Raw genomic sequence first — 18,255 nt, 5'->3', positions numbered from 1 at the left:
CACACACACACACACACACACACACACACACACACACACAAAGAACATTATCAGAATAAGATTTGTGTGGAATTATAATGGTTTATCTCTAGGAAAATAACTGCCCTGATTTTTTTAGATTCTAATTGAAGAATTTTAGTGTCCTTTTACTCTCTTTTGCTGTTCTCCTGTTTTTCTTATAGATTGTTAGGAATGGTTTTATATACAGTATGAAATATATAAATCTACTTGTGGAGGCTAGCAGATTTATAAATGATCCAATAAGGAAATGTCCCAAACCTGTAATACATAAGGTTCAGCCTTGTGAGATTGAAGGACAAGGTTGTGTTTGTAACCTTTTCTGAACTTCAGATGTTAGAAGATAACCCCAAAAATTGTGCTGGAAAATAGGAATTATGGTGTGCATTACTGCTCATGGCATTGTTAATAGATAGGATGTTAAGAGATAGAGAGTAGACTGTCCATAGATAGATATGTCTCCCTGGGGACCAGGGTCCCCTTGCTAAAGAGCTTTGGGGTGAGTACTGCTGCCACCACTTCCCCATTCCTGGGTACATTTAGATCAGAGACCTGAGTCCTTTTGGTCTTTGTCTTCATTTATATCTCAAGCCTTTTGTGACTCTGTTTCAACATAGATACTGACTTGGTTGCCTTCTCACATTCTAGGACCCAGATGATGTGGTTCCAGTTGGACAGAGAAGAGCCTGGTGTTGGTGCATGTGCTTTGGACTGGCCTTCATGCTTGCCGGCGTCATTCTAGGGGGAGCATACCTGTACAAGTATTTTGCACTTCAGGTAAGTAGAAAAATACCTTTTTGTTGTTGTTTTGTTTGTTTGTTTGTTTGTTTTGAGACAGATTTCCCTGTAGCCCTAGCTAACGGAACTCTCTATGTAGACCAGGCTGGCCTCAATCTCAGAGATCCACCTCCTCTGCCTCTTGAATGCTTGGATTAGAAGCATGTGCCATCACACCTGGCTACAAAAAAATATTATTTAAAAAATTTTTATTACATTTATTTATCTGTAGGGCTGGGTAAGATTAAGATTAGGGTTAGCACGTAGAGGTCAGAGGACAACTTGTGTCGTTTGGTTCTTCCCTTTTATGTGATGAAGGAGTTTAGACTGTTGGATAATTTTTCAAAATGGACTAACTTTCATTTTTCTACCATAGCTAATGACTAAAAGGTGTATCATGAATTGCCACTTGAATAAGTATATTAACTACAAGTATTGTCACGTTAATAGACCCATCATTTGATAGCCACTTTGAACCACCTACACAGCAGCCTGCTGCTCTTGGGCCCAGCATATAGTGGCACTGCATTTCTCTGCTTTTTAGTCGGTCTAAAAGTTCTACAGAGATGAAAAAACAGGAGAAAGGAAAACATTACAAAAAACTGTCTACAGGTAGAAGTAGGCTTGTGTGTTTCTTGTCAAAATTTACTTTATCCCAGATGGGTAATTGCTTTCATATTCTGTTTTTAGCTACCACAAGAAGTAAAGGAGAAATCAGCTGCTTTTCTCCTACTGAAAAACCTTTTTTAAAAAATAACAACAAAAAAAAAACTTCAGAACTTGATCTTAAAGAATGTGTTAACTCTGTAATTAAACTGTCTGGCTTGTCATCTGAAAGTAAGAGTTCGTAAGCAAAATACTATTTAGGTGGAGGTGGCAGCTTAACTAAGGCTTAGATTTAAAAACCCGTCTCCTGCTGAATTGCTAAAATGGTTGTTTTCAACTTTGTAGCCAGATGACGTATACTACTGCGGACTGAAGTACATCAAAGACGACGTCATCCTGAATGAGCCTTCTGCAGATGCCCCAGCTGCTCACTACCAGACAATTGAAGAGAATATTAAGATCTTTGAAGAGGATGAGGTTGAGTTCATCAGTGTGCCTGTACCAGAGTTTGCAGACAGCGATCCCGCCAACATTGTCCATGACTTTAACAAGGTAAGCCAAATGTTCAGAACTGTGAGAAGCTGAAGGTTTTTCATGCTTTTTGTAGCTTCAGTTTCAGTATTTGCTGAATTATTCTAGATACTCAAGCATGCCTCTCAATCCCAGCACCGGGGAGGCTGAGTCTGGGCAGTCACAAGTTTGAAGGCCAGATCATAAGTCTGGTCTGTGTGGCAATGTTCTGTCTCAAACAAAATAAATCAAACACTGGATTTAGGGCCCTGAGTACAGTGCTGACCCTCACACGCCTTGCTGCAGTTCTGCCCTTGCCTTGCCTGCCTGACTCACCAGGCTCTTCATTTGTTGAAATGTAGGTGATTTGTAGGTTCTAAAGCCAGCCCATTTTAACAGTACCGTTTTTAAAAATCCAGTTGCTGTGTATCTTTGAAATATTAATCTAAGATGTGTCTTTTTCTTTCCAGAAACTCACTGCCTACTTAGACCTGAATCTGGACAAGTGCTATGTGATCCCTCTGAATACATCCATTGTCATGCCCCCCAGAAATCTGTTGGAGCTACTTATTAACATCAAGGTACAAAAACATTTAGTTTCTGATTACAAATGCCACAGTATTTGGGACTTCCTGCTGAGAAGTTAGCCTATTGATGCAGCAGGAGGATCACTTGAGTCCTGGAGTTTAAGACTAGCTTGGGTAACAGAATAAGACCCCCAAACTCAGCGACCAGAACTGTATTTATAAAAACAAATGGTTAAAAAGTCCATAAACCCTCTTTAAAGTTACCATCTAAGAATTTTGTCTGCTTTTCTAGTTTATTTAGTGTGTGTTTGAAATTTTCGTGTAACATTTTCCAAATACAGGCTGGAACCTATCTGCCTCAGTCGTACCTTATTCACGAGCACATGGTTATTACTGACCGCATTGAAAACGTTGATCACCTGGGCTTCTTCATCTATCGACTGTGCCACGACAAGGAAACATACAAACTGCAGCGCAGAGAGACCATTAAAGGTAGTATTGTGTAATGTTGGATGCTGGCAGAGAAGTTCGTTTTGTCAAACATTTTGGATGACTCTTAGTCATAGTCAGAAGTATTCCTGCCATACCAGGTCACTTTGTCAGTGCATCATCCTAATCCTAATCCAGTCCTTTCAGATAGGAAAGGTCAGCGTAAGATGCAGTTGCCTTGAGATGCTAACCCCTCACTTCCCATGCAGCACCTAATCTGACTTTTTGTCCCCACTATAACCCAGCCATGCTGTGGTGGGCGGGGGGGTCTCATTGGAGAGGTCTCTCACTTGGATTTTTAGAGACCTGGATTCCTGGTGGACCATTTACCTTTTGGATCACACTGAGAATAATCATAGGTTACTTAGAAAGGAATGTGGGTGAAGAGTTAAAGCAGTGACATAATTAATGTAGCTTTGCAAAATCACTTGTTTTTCTCCCCTGAAAAAAAGAATAGCAGTATGCCCCCTTGCCTTTCCATCACAAATATAAAATGAAAATGTGTGACACCTGTGGAGAGTCAGAAGTACCATCGGATACACAGCGTGGGTTTGTGTCACCCAGTACCTCTACTTATATTGTAATCACACTGTTCTTGGGCCGATTGAGTCACCCGAAACCTAACCCTTGATCTCTTATATTTAAAAGCTGTCATCTTGGTTTGTAATTTTTCTAAAACTAAAGCGATACAATGAAATTTGCCTTTCTTGGTGTGCAGTTCTGTATTTCCTCGAACACATATGGCCATGTTAAAACCATGCTACACAACACAGCATTTCCCAAACCTTCACACTCATGAATCTGCAAGCAGGATATAAGGCATCATTATCTGTTGCTATGACCTATGGAAACATCTAGTTGAGAACAAGTGTAAACTGTAGAAGCTTATAGAATATAGAGTGGAATACCTCTACATATCTAAAAATAACTGAGAATTGATGTGAATATTTATTACAGAGAACCAAAAACATAAAGAACCTTTTCCTTCCCAAACAGGTATTCAGAAGCGTGAAGTCAGTAACTGCTTTACAATCCGACATTTTGAAAACAAATTTGCTGTGGAAACTTTAATTTGTTCCTGAACAGTCAAGAAAAACATGGAGAAAAAGTTAATACCACAGCATAACCCCACCCTTTGTATTTTGTGCAGTGATTATTTTTTAAAACCTTCTTTTCATGTAAGTAGCAAACAGGGCTTCACTGTCTTTTCATCTCATTAATTCAATTAAAACCATTATCTTAAAAAAACTTCTTTTCTCCTTTCTAAGTGTTGTGTCTCTTATATTTGAATTAGTGAATGTATGAAGTCTTAGGTAAGAGTACACTTCACCATACAACTTACATATTAGGAAGAATTTAAATTTCTCGAAATCATCTATCTGTATTTTTATGTTTTAATTCTGCATTTCCAAGAGGAAGGGTTATCTAAAAAATACTTGCATATGTTAAAATGGACCACAGTGACTTGTTTGTAGTTGTTAGATGCCATGCTACCTAGTTTGTTAGAGCATTTGAGCACACATTTAATATTCTTTTAGATAAATATATGGTATTTTCAGTGTTACATTTAACTAGAGTATGGTTTCAGCCTTGATGTTTTAATACCCTAGGCCTCTGCTATTTTAGACTGTTTGGAATTTAAGAAATAACTCATGTTACTGATTTGTATAGCCCATATTTGTGCAATGGAATATAAATATGGCAAAGTTGTATGACTAGACTGTGTGTTGTTTTTCCCGTATGGTGAAAACCAAAGAATAATTTGGTTCATATTTTAAGATAATCCATGTGCATAAAGAAACTATTTTATAAAAGTCTAGTTCTCTATATTACAGTGGATAAGATCATAGGTTTTCTAAAATAAAAATAAGCCATTAATAACTAAATCAGATTCTTTGTGGATGCTATTAAAGTAACATTTAAGATTCAAACTTGAATGATGCTGTTTAATGTAACTTGGGTTTTCTCTCTTTTAATGGGAAGACTGTTAATGAAACCTAAACTTTCCAAGAAGCATAAAATGCAGTGGATATAGAATAGTTGCTCTTGTTAGCTTGATTTTCTTGACATGGGATCTCACTGTGTTGCCTGGGATAGTCTTGCGGGGGGCAATAGTATATACCATGAAACTGGCAAGGTATGGGTGGGACTTTTGTTGTTACCAATTTAGTTTTTTGAGACAGGGTCTCACCCTGAAAGTTAGGCTGACCTGGGACTCACTGACTAGTCAGGCTGGTCTCAAACTCATGGCCATCCTCCTGCCTCAGCTGCAAGGGTGCTGAGATTATAAGCATGAGCCACCATACCTAGCTGAGAGTGATTTTTGTATCTCTAAGGTTGCTTCTTACTTGAAATAATTCAGGATCTACCACAATTAAAATACCCAAGAGTGGGGCTGGAGAGATGGCTCAATGGTTAGGAGTATGTTATAATTGTTAGATGCCATGGGCACAGGTTCAGTTCTCAGCACCCATGTCAGGCAGCTCACAACCACCTGTAACTCCAGCTCCAGGGGGTCTGACACCCTCTTCTGGCCTCCACAGCCCCCTGCCATCTATCAGTCATAGTACACACACACACACACACACACACACACACACACATATGCTGGAAAGTAATTTTTGCTACAAATTCCCTAGACATTTAAATTATGACTTTAGATCAGAATTTTTAAAACTTTAAAAGCCCATGAAGTATTTGGTCAGGAAGCTAGTCCTAGCCCTGAAGGATATTATATGGCTCCTTACTCTTGATTGCATTTCAGTAATATTGTCAGCATTTTAGCACAGCTAGGTGGATATTTAGGGACTGAGAATTTATTTTAGAAGAGATTATGTTTCGCTAAATAAGAATTGCTTTTTCTGACCTTTCCAGGCTCTAAAATTAAGTGTAGAAGATACATTATCTGCAAGAAAAAAAAAGACAAATGCTGCATTTGTGGACATTTAGAGTCCAGTGAGAGGCTGATAAGTCATCAGCCAGTTGCAGTACATTATAATCACTACTGTAAGGGAAACAGGTTCCAGGGCTTTGAAAACTTGGAGGAGAGTCGGAGTTTTTAAATGCATAGTGTGTGCGACAACTGTTTTTTTCTTTTTGACACAGGGTCTCCCTGCAGCCCCAGTTGGCCTGAAACTCACTATGACCAGGCTGACCTCAGTCTCACAGAAAGCCACCTGCCTCTGTCTCCCGAGTGCTAAGATTAAAGATGTCCCGTAGGACAACTTTATTTTTTTGAGTATCTGGGAATCTTGGGGCCTTGAAAATGCTATACAAGTGTTCTATCACTCAGCTATCGCCCCAGCCTCATTATATGCTGCCTTCAGGCATCATTTGGTAATCTGTGGGCACTCGTGAAGGTTTGTAATTTGGAAGAAGCATATTAGCTTCTGTTTTTCTATTGATTATGATGCAGGGTTAGGGTAGTAAGCTACATTAACAACCCCAGCTTCTCACTGGCTTCACACTGCACAAGTTTGCCTGCTTTCATCAAAGTCTAGTGTGGCAGGCTTCATAATATTTCATTATAATTTTATATAGGTATATGATATAAGTCATATATATATATATATATATGGTAAAACACCCAGTACTTCAGAACATTTGCAATCATCATTGTTTTGGCCAGGCTGGACTAACATGGTGCCTGTGACTTTATTTCCATTGCTATCAAAATAATTTCCCTTCACGTCAGTAAAATAGAGAGTGCCTAAGTCAAGAGTTGTGGTGTATGCCTGTGAGTTCAAGGTCAGTTTCAGCCATGTAGTGAGATCTTCTCTTTAACAAAAGAGAAGAAAAGATAAGAGTGCTTCTAGTACCCGAGCTTGGTACCAGGAATTTGGGAATGTCCAGCCAAGATTCTAGGGTGTGCTGTTTGATCTCCAGTGATGTTCCAGAGCCTTGGGAAAGCTAGACGTGAAGGATGTGAATGACAAAATAAGAAGATAATCAGACATACAGAGAGAGCTGCTGTTTTACTAATGGTTTCCAAGGAGATTTGGCTGTCCTTCCTTGACCTTGAATTCGCACTGCATGTGGGCTGCTATAGTAAAATATAGAATGAGTGGCTTATAAACAACAGAATTTGGCTCTTACAGTTCTGTAGACTGAAAGTCCAAGATCAAAGTACATCTGGTCAGGGCCTCATCTGGTGATCTCTGGGACCTCTCTTGTAATGACACTAGCTCCAATCATGTGGATTCATATGACTTCCCAAAGACCCCATCTCCTAGTGCCATCACCACCTTGGAGGTTAGCATCTCAACATGAATTCTGCTGGTGGCACTGTACATTCAGATTATAAGGTGCTCCATCTTTGTGTAGAGCTACCTAAGGTAGCTCTAGTCCTTCTTTCTAGCATATTCTGTTGGCACTCATTTAACAAAGCACAGAAGTCAGAAAATAAAGCTAAGTAAGTCTTGGCAAGTGATTACGACTTTGATTGCTCATCTGTGACAAGTGGGGCTGTAGGGCTCAACAGCTGCTGGCTGGTAAGATAGTGTTGAATACTTTGTTCAGCTCCGTCCAGTTGTTGGGAATTCATGCTTTTTTGTACCTTATCACTGTTGTTAGCAAGTGAACACTGATTTTTTTATGTGTGATATTTCATCTCCTGGGTCATTTTTAATATTTTTACACCCATTTTTGTAAATGGGACAAAGGGGGAAAGAAGTACACAATGTTCTAAGTGGTGTTTATCTCAAATACTGGAAGTAGGAGTATAGAGCTCAAAGAAACTCAAAGGCAGTTTAATAAGGGAAACAAAAATCGAATGGATTATTGAAAGGAAACAGTCCAGAGTCTACTTTTGAATGTGGTCATGAGCTAATGCTGACTGGATTTTTATTTTTATTTTATGGGTATGAATGTTTTGCATTCATATATAAGTGCACCCATGCATACAGTGCCTGTGGAGGCCAAAAGAGGCCATCAGAGCCCCTGGAACTGGAATTAAGGATGGTTGTTAGCCACCACATGGATGCTAGGAACAGAACCCAGGTCCTCTGCAAGAGCTGCTGGTGCTCTTAATTGCTGAGCTCTCTCTCCTGCCTCAGGCTGGCTAAATTTAAGATTCTGATAGATGCACCTTTAATGGTTCAGTATATTAGACATTCACTGACTACAGCTTGTTGCACAGGACTCTAAATTTCTTCTGTGTACTGGACACCAGTCTTTACACATTTAGCTGTTTTCTAAATAAACAGCCTTTCTAAGCCTTGTTTTCTAAATAAGGACTTAATTATATCTATTTAGGAAAAAGACAGCCCTTCGTCCCAATAGAGCTGTCAGTTTGTAGAATGCCTTGGGGAAAGTCATGCCAGCTTCTCTTGGTTTTTGTAGTCAGTGCTGCTTTGAGGGAGAAGCATGGTTTAGCCTCAGCTCTCTATTAATCATTTTAGGCTTTTGTCATGTTGAAAGCATTACTAAGAACAACTTAAGACTTTTGAACTATTTACTGAACTTTGAAGTCATAAATTAAAACATTTTCTGATGCTATTTGTGTATCCATTAGAGGAATGTTGGATCCCACACACTAGTTCCTTTGGCCGTTTATTGCAGGCTGATCTTAAGAAGGGGGCGGGGGGGTAAGTTCTTCAGAGTTAAATCCAGGACCCAGTAACATCAAACAAGGCACTCCTTAGCTTTCTCCACTTACATTTATACATATTTTCATAGATTTATATACTTGGTATCTAAACTTTTCTTTGTATATTTTCACAATGGAAAAAAAAGTACAGAAATATTAAAGGTAAATGTTGTCCCTCTACTGTGCTCACTCCCTAGTCCCCAGAGGAGGCTGTTAGCAGTTTAATGTATAATGTAATATTTAGATGACTTAATGATATCATCTAACCATCAAATTCAAAGTATGTTTAAGAAGGCCAAGTTAGAAATTCCGTCCTCTGGATAGTCATCAAACCCCTCATCTCCAAACAGCTTCCTGATCTTCTGAAGCTGTGACTTAACATACTTCACCAAATCCAGTCTTGTGCTGTGTAATCCATTCTTTTCAAAGCAGTCTTCAAAACATGAATTTAATACTTCTAACATTATAGTTCCTGTTTAAAACAGTATCCCAAGACTGGAGAGAGGACTCAGCAGTTAAGAGCATGTACTGCTCTTGCAGAGTACCTGAGCTCAGTTCCCAGCATCCACGTCAGGCAGCTCACAACCACCTCTAACTCCCAACTCCAGGGGATCCAAAGCCTCTTGGTGGGCACCTGCACTCATGTGCATATAACTACATATACACACATAATTTAAAATAACAATGTTTAAAAAAACTATCCCCTACTTAAGACGAAAAATACTGCTGTGCAGTCCAGTCCCCCAACTGTCTAGCCACATCTTGATCAAACTCCTGTTTGCTCTGGCATCCTGTTACACCAGTCCTTACAGTTTCTTGGTAAATGTTCTCCCTTGAAATATTCCCCATCTCTTCCCTACCATACTCTAGTTAGCATCTACTCAACCTTCAAGATCTGTTCATGTGTGTTTATGTTTCAGTCAGAAGACAACTTACAGAAATTGGTTCTCAGCATGTGGGTTGTCAGGCTTTGCAGTGAATGCATTTACCCACTGAGCCATTCTTTAACTCCTTAAAGGAAGGCCTTCATTAAACCATGGCCTAATATTCTCCTATCTTGAGGACTGATAGATATAACAATGAGTCTAAAATGTTTCTGCAATTTTATATAAAAGTGTTAGTGAAGGGAATAAAGAGAACGTCCAGGAGTTACGAGCTCTGCCTGCTCTTACAGAGGACTCAGGTTCAGTTTGCAGCACTCACATGGTGGCTAACAACCATCTGTATCTCCAGTTCCAGGGGAATCTGATGCCCTCTTCTGGCCTCCACAGGTATTGTACACATAGGTGTACTTACATACATGAAGGCAAAACTGATACAAGTAAAAATTTTTTAAAAGTTTAAAGTGTTATTTCTTTCTTTCTTTCTTTCTTTCTTTCTTTCTTTCTTTTTGTCTTTTTGAGACAGGGTCTCCCTGTAGCCCCAGCCAGCCTGGAACTCATTATGTTGACCATACTGGCCTCGAACTCACAGAGATCTGCCTGCCTCTGCCTCCCGAGTGCTGGGATTAAAGGCATGCGCCACTATGCCTGGTTCTGTTTCTTAATATTTTTTAATTGTCTGAGAAGACAGTCTTAAACGTAGGGAGTCAGGTGGAACAAATTTTTGCCCTGCCTAGATTTCCAGTTACACCTCTGCTAAAAAGCATTTCAGTCTTTGCTGAATGAATGAATGAATGAATGAATGAATGAACGAACGAATGAGCAAACAAACTACATTTTTTGAGTGAACTCAACTGGTAAGGATTTTTCTTAAAGGTTATTTCATCCTGGCAGGTTTGTTGCACCAAAGACATACAGTTTTGTTCTAATAAAATAGGTGGGTGGGGAGGAAGCTGTTAGGATTTTTCTGACAGTAGATGGCTTATATATCTACATGTGATTCAAACAAGGATAGGTCTTCCATGCTCCACAAAGGTATTTTGGGTCATATACCACATTCAAAAGTATAAACATTCTAAAGCCCAACAAATTCCAAAAGGCCTGAGTACTAGGAGAACAATATGAGAGGAATGTTTTTGTTGTCACATGACTGGCAGGTGCCATTTGTATTCAGTAAATAGGGTCAGGTTGTTAATATCTTTAGAGAGTCCTGTACAACAAATGTTTACCCTACCCAAACACCCAGTATGTGTCTAGGAAGTTTGTAAGGAGACTTGTAAGCCTTCAGAATGCCGGGGATGAAGGTATCCATTAAGTCCCCAGAAGGAGAGGTGGGAATGTTTTACTCCATTTGGGTATAAATATGGAAAGTTCTTAGAACATTCTTTAGTCACCTATGATTTGCAAAGTATGAATTTAGCAGCTAAAGCTCACCTAGTTTTAATCAGCTCCAGAGAAAAACACTTTGACCCCATATTAATGGATATCCCAACTCCCATCTCAAACTGAGAGCTCCAGAATGATGAGTGAGCTGTGGACTCTAAGAATCCTGTCCTTCTGGGATGACTCTAGATGCTCTCTGTAGCTAGCTGTACTCTAGAAAACCTCTCTGTGAAATCCCTCTAATGCCTCAAAGGAAGACCTTCATTGAAACATGGCTTAATAGTCTCCTGTCTTCTTGAGAACTGATGATACAGCAATGATCCAATAGTGTTTCTCCAACTTTTATAAAAGTGCTAGTGAAAACATTGTGAAACATGTAGGGTTTCTTATCTAAATATTCTTTTTTTTTTTTTTCCTTTTCTTTTGGACTTTTTTGAGACAGGGTCTCTCTCCCTGTATCCCCAGCTGACCTGGAACTCACTTTGTAGACCAGGCTGGACTTGAACTCACAGAGATCCATCTGCCTCTGCCCCCCAAGTGCTGGGATTAAAGGCATGTGCCACCACACCTGGCTTCTAAATATTCTTTTTAAAATTTATTTTTTTATGTGTATGAGTATTTTGCCTGCATGTCTGTGTGCAGTACCCAAGGAGGCCAGAGGAGGGTATCAGATCCCCTGAAACTGGAGTTATATATGGTTGTTAACAGCCATGTGGGTGTTGGGACCTTCAAGTCCTTTGCAAGAACAGCCAGTGCTCTTAACCACTGAGCTAGCTCTCCAGCTTCTTAAATATTCTTTTAAATTTTTTATTAAATTTTTATTTGTGTTGGGTGTTTGTGCATCATGGTGCATATGTGGACATCAGAGGACAACTTGCAAAAGAGGTGTTTCTTTACATCATGTGAATCCCAGGGGTTGAACTCAAGAAGTGCCTTTTCCTGCTGAGCCATTTCTCTGGCTCCTAAATATTCCTAAATATAGTATTAGCAAATTTTTTTCCTCTTATTCTATGTGCTAGATTGTTAGTTTATACAGCTAGTTATTTGCTTCCCTTTTGGTTGATGGGAAACAACACTGTGTTCTTAATTTAGACTAGTTCCTTTCAGCCTAGGCATTTCAGTGTGCACCATTTTCTGCTGGGTTTATATATTTGGTGTAGTTTTGGTGTAGCTTATATGCAATAAAAGTATACTTTACACATTCTATAAATTTTGACAATTATCAGAACATTTCATCGTGCCAGAAAATTTCTTTGTCCCTATTTCTAGTCAGTGCTTCCTGCCTCTACTGCAGCCACTCTATGGTTTCCATAACCTATATTAATGTCACGCTGTTCATGAACATCATTAGACTGGAATCTTACAGCATAGAATCTGTGTACAATTTTTTTGTGTGACCTTTTGCCACTCTTTTTTTTTTGGTCTTTTTGAGACAGGGTCTCCCTGTAGTCCCAGCTGTCCTGGAACTCACTATGTAGACCAGGCTGGCCTTGAACTCACAGAGATCTGACTGCCTCTGCCTCCCGAGTGCTGGGATTAAAGGCGTGTGCCACCATGCCGGGCCCCACTCATATTTTTAAAGTATTTTATTATTTTTTGTGTGTATGAGTGTATTGCCTGCATGTGTGTAAGTGCACATGTGTTGTGCAATGCCCATGGAGGTCAGTAGAAAGCATTGGATCCCCTGGAACTGGAGTTTCAGACAGTTGTTTGCCACCATGTGGGTGCTGGGAACCAAACCTGGGTCATCTACAAGAACAGCCGATGTTCTTGGCTGCTGAGCCCTCTCCCCAGCCCCCTCACGTTCTTCATACTCACATGTTGTATAAATAGGTAGGTGGCGTCTTTGCAGTTGTTGAACATTCCGTTTTTTGGCACCTGCCACAATTTTATTTCTGTATGGGTATGGATATTTTGATTGTTCCAATTTGGAACAATCCTAGTATGAATTAATTCATGACCATTTGGGAAAATAATTTGTTTTTTAAAATCTAGAGTGATTTTATTGTGAAACCATCTTTATTATAAACCTCATCCTTTCAGGGTATTGAGAAAGTATGAATAATGTATGAATATAGCAGTTCTCAAGTATGATAAGCTCACAGTCATAACTTGAACACTAAGAACTTAACGTTTCCCATTGTCTTATAGTTAAGGCCTAATCAAATCTATAATATATGCTTTCAAGTAACTGCAATTTAGGTAGCTTCTCTTTTTAAACGCCCCCTCAAGGTATAGGTTAATATCTTTTGAAATCTCATTTTGATTGTCCAGTAAGCATTATCAGGCTTAGCATTATTCAAAGCCAAACTTGATTTTCTCCTATACCTAGCTTTCCCTGGATTTCCACCTTACAACTCCTTTTTCTATTGATCAGAATAAAACTACAGAGTCATCCTTGATTGTTTTTCTTGGACTTCACATCTACTCTGCTGCTAAAATGTCAGTCAAAGTCATCATCTCTTGCTAAGATTATTGTATAATTCCAAACTTAGCCCATACAGTCTATTCTAAGCAGGACAGCTAGTGTTTCTTTCCAGTCTAAACCTTGACATGCCACTCCTTGACCACATCCCAATATATTCATTCAGGATAAAAGCCAAAGTTCTTACAGTAGTTGGCATAGGACCATATTTAATCTGGCCTCCCGTATGTAGCCTTTCCAGCATTCTGCTCTTTTCCCTTTCTCGTGCTTCTGCAGGCACGTGGCTGTCTGCCTTGCTTTCTCTCTGTTGGGGAACACTCCCCCCACACTCTCAAATATACCCAGACCAATCCTGCCTGGGGCCTTTGCGCTTGCTGTTTGTGGGCCAGGAGTTCCACAGTCTCTTCCCCTGGCCCACTACTATACTTCATTCCAGTCTCTGCTCACAGGTCATTTCATTTTAGAACTCTCACCTGATAAGCTTTTTTTCGGGACTGGAGAGGTGACTCAGCAGTTAGGAACATTGGTTGTTCTTGCAAAAGACCCGGGTTCAAATCCCAGCACCCACATGGCAGCTAACAACTGTCCGTAACTCCAGTCCCAGGGGATCCAACAGCATCTTCTGCCCTCTGCGGGCATTGCATGACATGGGTGCACTTACCTACATGCAAACAATACACATATACACATAAAATTAAAATAAAAAAATAAAACCTAATAAGTTTCCTGTTTTTTCTTCTCCATTCTTATTTTGAGCCTGAGTCTCGCAGGCTGGCTCAGAACTCAAGGCAGTCAGTCCTCTTGCCTCTGACCCCCAAGTTTTGGGATTACAGGCATGTACCACCATACCCAGTCTTTGATCACCTTTTCTAAACCAAGTCCCAACCCTACTCTCATGGTGGCAGTCCTATTTGCAGTTGTGTTCTTACTTTGCCTGACCCAGGCCAGACTGTAAAGACAGCTTCATGTTAGAAGATGAACATTAGGACTTGTCTCAAGATTCCTAAAACAGTCTTGAGTGTGTAGCTCAGTGATAGAGTATATGCTTAGCACGTCAGAGCCTTGGTTCAGTTCCCAATGCAAAGCACCCCAAAACCTGAAAAGCTAATTCAAAATTCAAAGACTAGGCAAGCTAAGAGAGAACAAGTTATGCCTCCCGCTTTCTCATGGACGGGCCTAGAATGTGTCATCTCCATAGCCCACACGATTTATCCACCAGAGCAAAGGAGTGTAGAACCTCTGCCTCCTACTCCTGCATATAGCCATCAACAGTCAAAAGCATCTTACCACATCGCTGCACTGCAAGCCTGAAGACAATCATGCCTGGGGTACCCCTGGGGCTGATGGCCATGGCCTCTGCTCCAAGTTGCCACCTTGTACCTTTAGGGGCCTTCCTGACCATGTCTGTGCTGTGTCCTTCTCCTCTAATATACCTATTGCCACCTGAAATATTATATACTTATTTTTTAATCATTGATTGTGTGTCTCCAAGTAAAATACAAATTTCTTGAGAGCAGAGACTTTGTTCTTGGCTTCTATCTGAGAATTAACACCTGGAACATGTTAAGTACTTGATAAATATATACTGAATGAATTTTGCTTAGTTTCTTAACAGAGGTTTATGTAGTCTCCTTGGGGCTGGAGATGGAACTCAGTAGAGTGCTTGCCTAGCATGCATGAAGCCCTGGGTTTGATCCCAGTGCTTCATAATCCAGGTGTGGAGGTTTATGCCTATGATCCTAGCACTCAGGGTAGAGGTAGGAGGATCAGATGTTTAAAGTCATCCTTGAAACAGTGAGTTCGAGGCCAACCTGGGCTACATAAGACCCTCATTTTAGAATTAGGCTTCTGGCTGGGAGGCTGTGAATCTTGTAGATCTGGCTCATCCTGCCAAGATATTTGAAGAGAAAAGTGGTTATGATGGCTCTCAAAAGCACAAGGGTGTTCCATCCACTAAGTTCTGGTTAAAAGTACAAAGCAGAAAAAGAGTAATTGACTAAATGGTATATCTGTGTTGTCTGTGGACAGAACTGATTCTACAGTGTCAAAAATTCATCTTGAGGGCTAGGGTTGTACAGCTCAGTTAGTTATTAGGGTGCTTGCGTAGTATGTACAAGCCCTGGGTCCGAGGCTTCAGCATGGAATAAACTGGGCATGATGATACACACTTATTATCTTAGCAGGAGGCAAGAGGATCAGAAGTTCAAGGTCATTCTTGACTACATAGTGAGTTTGAGGCCATCCTTGGACACATGAAACTCTGTCCCAAAAAAAAGGAAGGAGGGAGGAAGGGAGGAAGGAAGGAATAAGGAAGGAAGGAAGGAAGGAAGGAAGGAAGGAAGGAAGGAAGGAGAAGGAAAAATATCTTTTCAGACCTTTACTAAACTAAGCAAGTCTGATATAGATCAATTCTAGGCACAGGGAATTGAGCCAAGGATGGAGAGAACCAGCTCTGGTTGATCAATCACAGAATCACACACACAAGGCATTTCAAACAAGGAAAATGTAAACTTGAATTGAAAACCCACAAATAGAAGTCAGACCAACAACAGCAACCAAGTTCATACAAAGATACAAGATAACCAGGAAAAAACTTCCCTGGCTCAGTGTTGATGATTTTATCAGTGTAGTCCACTTAAAACAGGAGCTTATTCAGTTATGACCTGGTATCTCTCAAAGAATCAGTCTTTAGAAATGAAAGATCCTCGCCCCTGACAGTATTATGTGGAAGCTTTCAGCTTCTTAGGGAGACTGTTGTAAATTCCAAATCTCTTAGCCATGAATTTGAAACACAGTTTTCAATATTACTGATGTATCCAGCCATTCCAAGATATACATACACATGAAGTGTTCTTATGATACGGTGGCAGGTCATCAGAACAGAAGGCGAGGCTGAGGGCACAACAGGGACAGACCAGAAAGAAGAGGCTCATTTACTCACTCTAACCACTTCTTTGTTTTTTAAAGATCACATATAGCTTTTTTTTTTTTTAACTTTTTATTGGGAAAACTTTCCAAACACAGACACAAAACTAAAAACAATAATATAATTCCCATAAATGCTTCACTTAGCTTTATGAATTAATATTTGGTCTTTCTCATTTTATATACACCTCTTTATTTTTATTTTGCTATAGTATTTTATTTATTTATTTTGCTATAGTATTTTAAAGCAAATTCTAGACACCATTTCATCCATAAGTGCTGCTGTACATTTCCGTTTTAAACAAAATCACAACAACATTCCTATCCTCAAACAATTAACAACAACAAAACCCAGCTAATCCACACCTAAGTCTGTACTCAGTATTCATTTGGCTTAAGCATGACTTTTTTCATGTTGGCTTTTTAAAAGTGGGATTTAAACCCAGTCCTTGCTTTGCTGCTTTATGCCTAAGTCTGTATGGACCCGAGTCCCCCTTTCCTGTTCCATTTTCCTGTCATTTATTTTTCTATTTTATTTTTTGATGTTTTTGTTTATTTGTAGAGACAGTATTTCATTTAGCCCAGCCTAGCCTTAAAATCTCTATGTAGCTGATGATGACCTTGAAACTGGATTCACCTGCCTCTGTTTCCCAGAGTGCAGAGATTACTGGCATACATCTCCACACCCATTTAGAAAACAGTGACTTTGCTATGCTGAAGCTGTTTTCACATTGTGTTTCTACTTTTCTTCACAATAACCTTGTTGGCGAGATCCATATTCCCACTTCATCAAAAGGAAACTGAGTCTCAGATCTCTTGGAGTCCAAAGAACTTGGAGTCTTCTGATACACGTTCAAAGTCCTCAGATTCATTTCTTCCCTGGATATTGTGGTGTTGATGCCAAACAAGACCATTCTATGTATTCAGCTTAGACAAACATGGTGGGCATAAACAAACTTACCTGCTTAAAAGTCTTGAGAGATTTTATTTGATCTAGAACCAGGTAAATTCTTTTAGGCACTGGGAAAGAAATTACAGAAAGTTCTGTTTTGTAGATTTTTTTAAAAAGTCTGACATGTTTTCCATGTTTTGCTTCTTACTGTTGTTCGTGTCCTGTGTACTGGCTGTGAGTGTTCTTAAAAAGAAGACACAAATCTGTGCAAAGAACATTGGGTTTTGGAATGTCTGTAAATCTCATGTCATAACAATTCTGACATGGGTTAGTTTAAAAGATATTAGAGTCAGAAACAGTCCTAAAGATCACCTGCTGGAAGACTCTCAAACATAGCAAAGATTCCAGAGCCCCAGTAGGCTGAGTGATTTTTAACTGGCCTTCAACTGCTGTGATTCCAAGTCATGACTTAAATTCAACACCATTGTTCATTTATGTACTGCCATTGTGTCGCTTAATTTGTTTTGAACACTACCTCAAGAAGCAGAAGGAAATGCTTAAGTAATCTTTTCATTACACTTAGGGTGGATACTGAATTTACTGGATTCAGAAGCACATCCTATTTCTATAAAGCACATGCCAGGAATGATTTCCTGTTATTGTGGGCGCTCCAGCCCAGAACCATCCAGGGATGTTCAAGAGGGAGAAAGAATTTTATTTTTAAGATTTATTTTTATTTTTAATTTTTAAGTGTGTGTGTGTGTGTGTGTGTGTGTGTGTATGTCTGTGTCTGTGTGTGTGTCTGTCTGTGTCTGTGTGCAGTACTCACAGAAGCCAGAGGTGTCAGGTCCACCAGGAGCTAGAGTTACAGGTGGTTGTGAGTCACCTGATATGGTTGCTGGGAATTGAACTCAGGTCCTCTGGAAGAGCAGTACATGTTCTTAACCACTGAGCCATCCCTTTAAAAAAATTTTACTATTTTTAAATATATGTCTGTGTCTGTGTGAGGGTGTACACATGAGTGCAGGTGCCAGTGGAAGCCAGAGGTATTGGAGCTGGTGTTACAGGGCAGTTGTGAGCTGCCCTAATGTAGGTGCTAGGAACCATATCCAGGTCTTCTGCTAGAGCAGTATATGCTCTTAACTAATCAGCCATTTCTTCTACCTGAAAAAAACATATTTCAAATAGAGCTATGGTTACATTTTTTGTGAGTTTATTTATTTTGAGGGTCTCAT

At 39.7% G+C, this 18,255-nt stretch overlaps 1 protein-coding gene across 1 annotated transcript in view; it reads left to right on the top strand.

Annotated features, from left to right (window-relative positions):
* The window catches only part of Itm2b (integral membrane protein 2B), a 24,596-nt gene extending 19,783 nt beyond the window's left edge, over positions 1–4,813 (top strand). Inside the window, exons 2-6 of the mRNA XM_008824367.3 lie at positions 667–795; positions 1,747–1,953; positions 2,382–2,492; positions 2,780–2,930; positions 3,924–4,813. Of these exons, the coding sequence (XP_008822589.1) occupies positions 667–795; positions 1,747–1,953; positions 2,382–2,492; positions 2,780–2,930; positions 3,924–4,009 (684 nt within the window). The 3' untranslated portion in view covers positions 4,010–4,813. The remainder of the gene's footprint in view (positions 1–666; positions 796–1,746; positions 1,954–2,381; positions 2,493–2,779; positions 2,931–3,923) is intronic.
* Positions 4,814–18,255: the final 13,442 nt, after the last annotated feature.

This window comes from Nannospalax galili, unplaced genomic scaffold (genome assembly GCF_000622305.1).
Source record: "Nannospalax galili isolate Female #2095 unplaced genomic scaffold, S.galili_v1.0 scaffold388, whole genome shotgun sequence".
Classification (NCBI taxonomy): Eukaryota; Metazoa; Chordata; class Mammalia; order Rodentia; family Spalacidae; genus Nannospalax; species Nannospalax galili.
The sequence above is the reverse complement of the archived record's forward strand: the minus strand, read 5'-3'. Positions and strand labels throughout refer to the sequence as shown.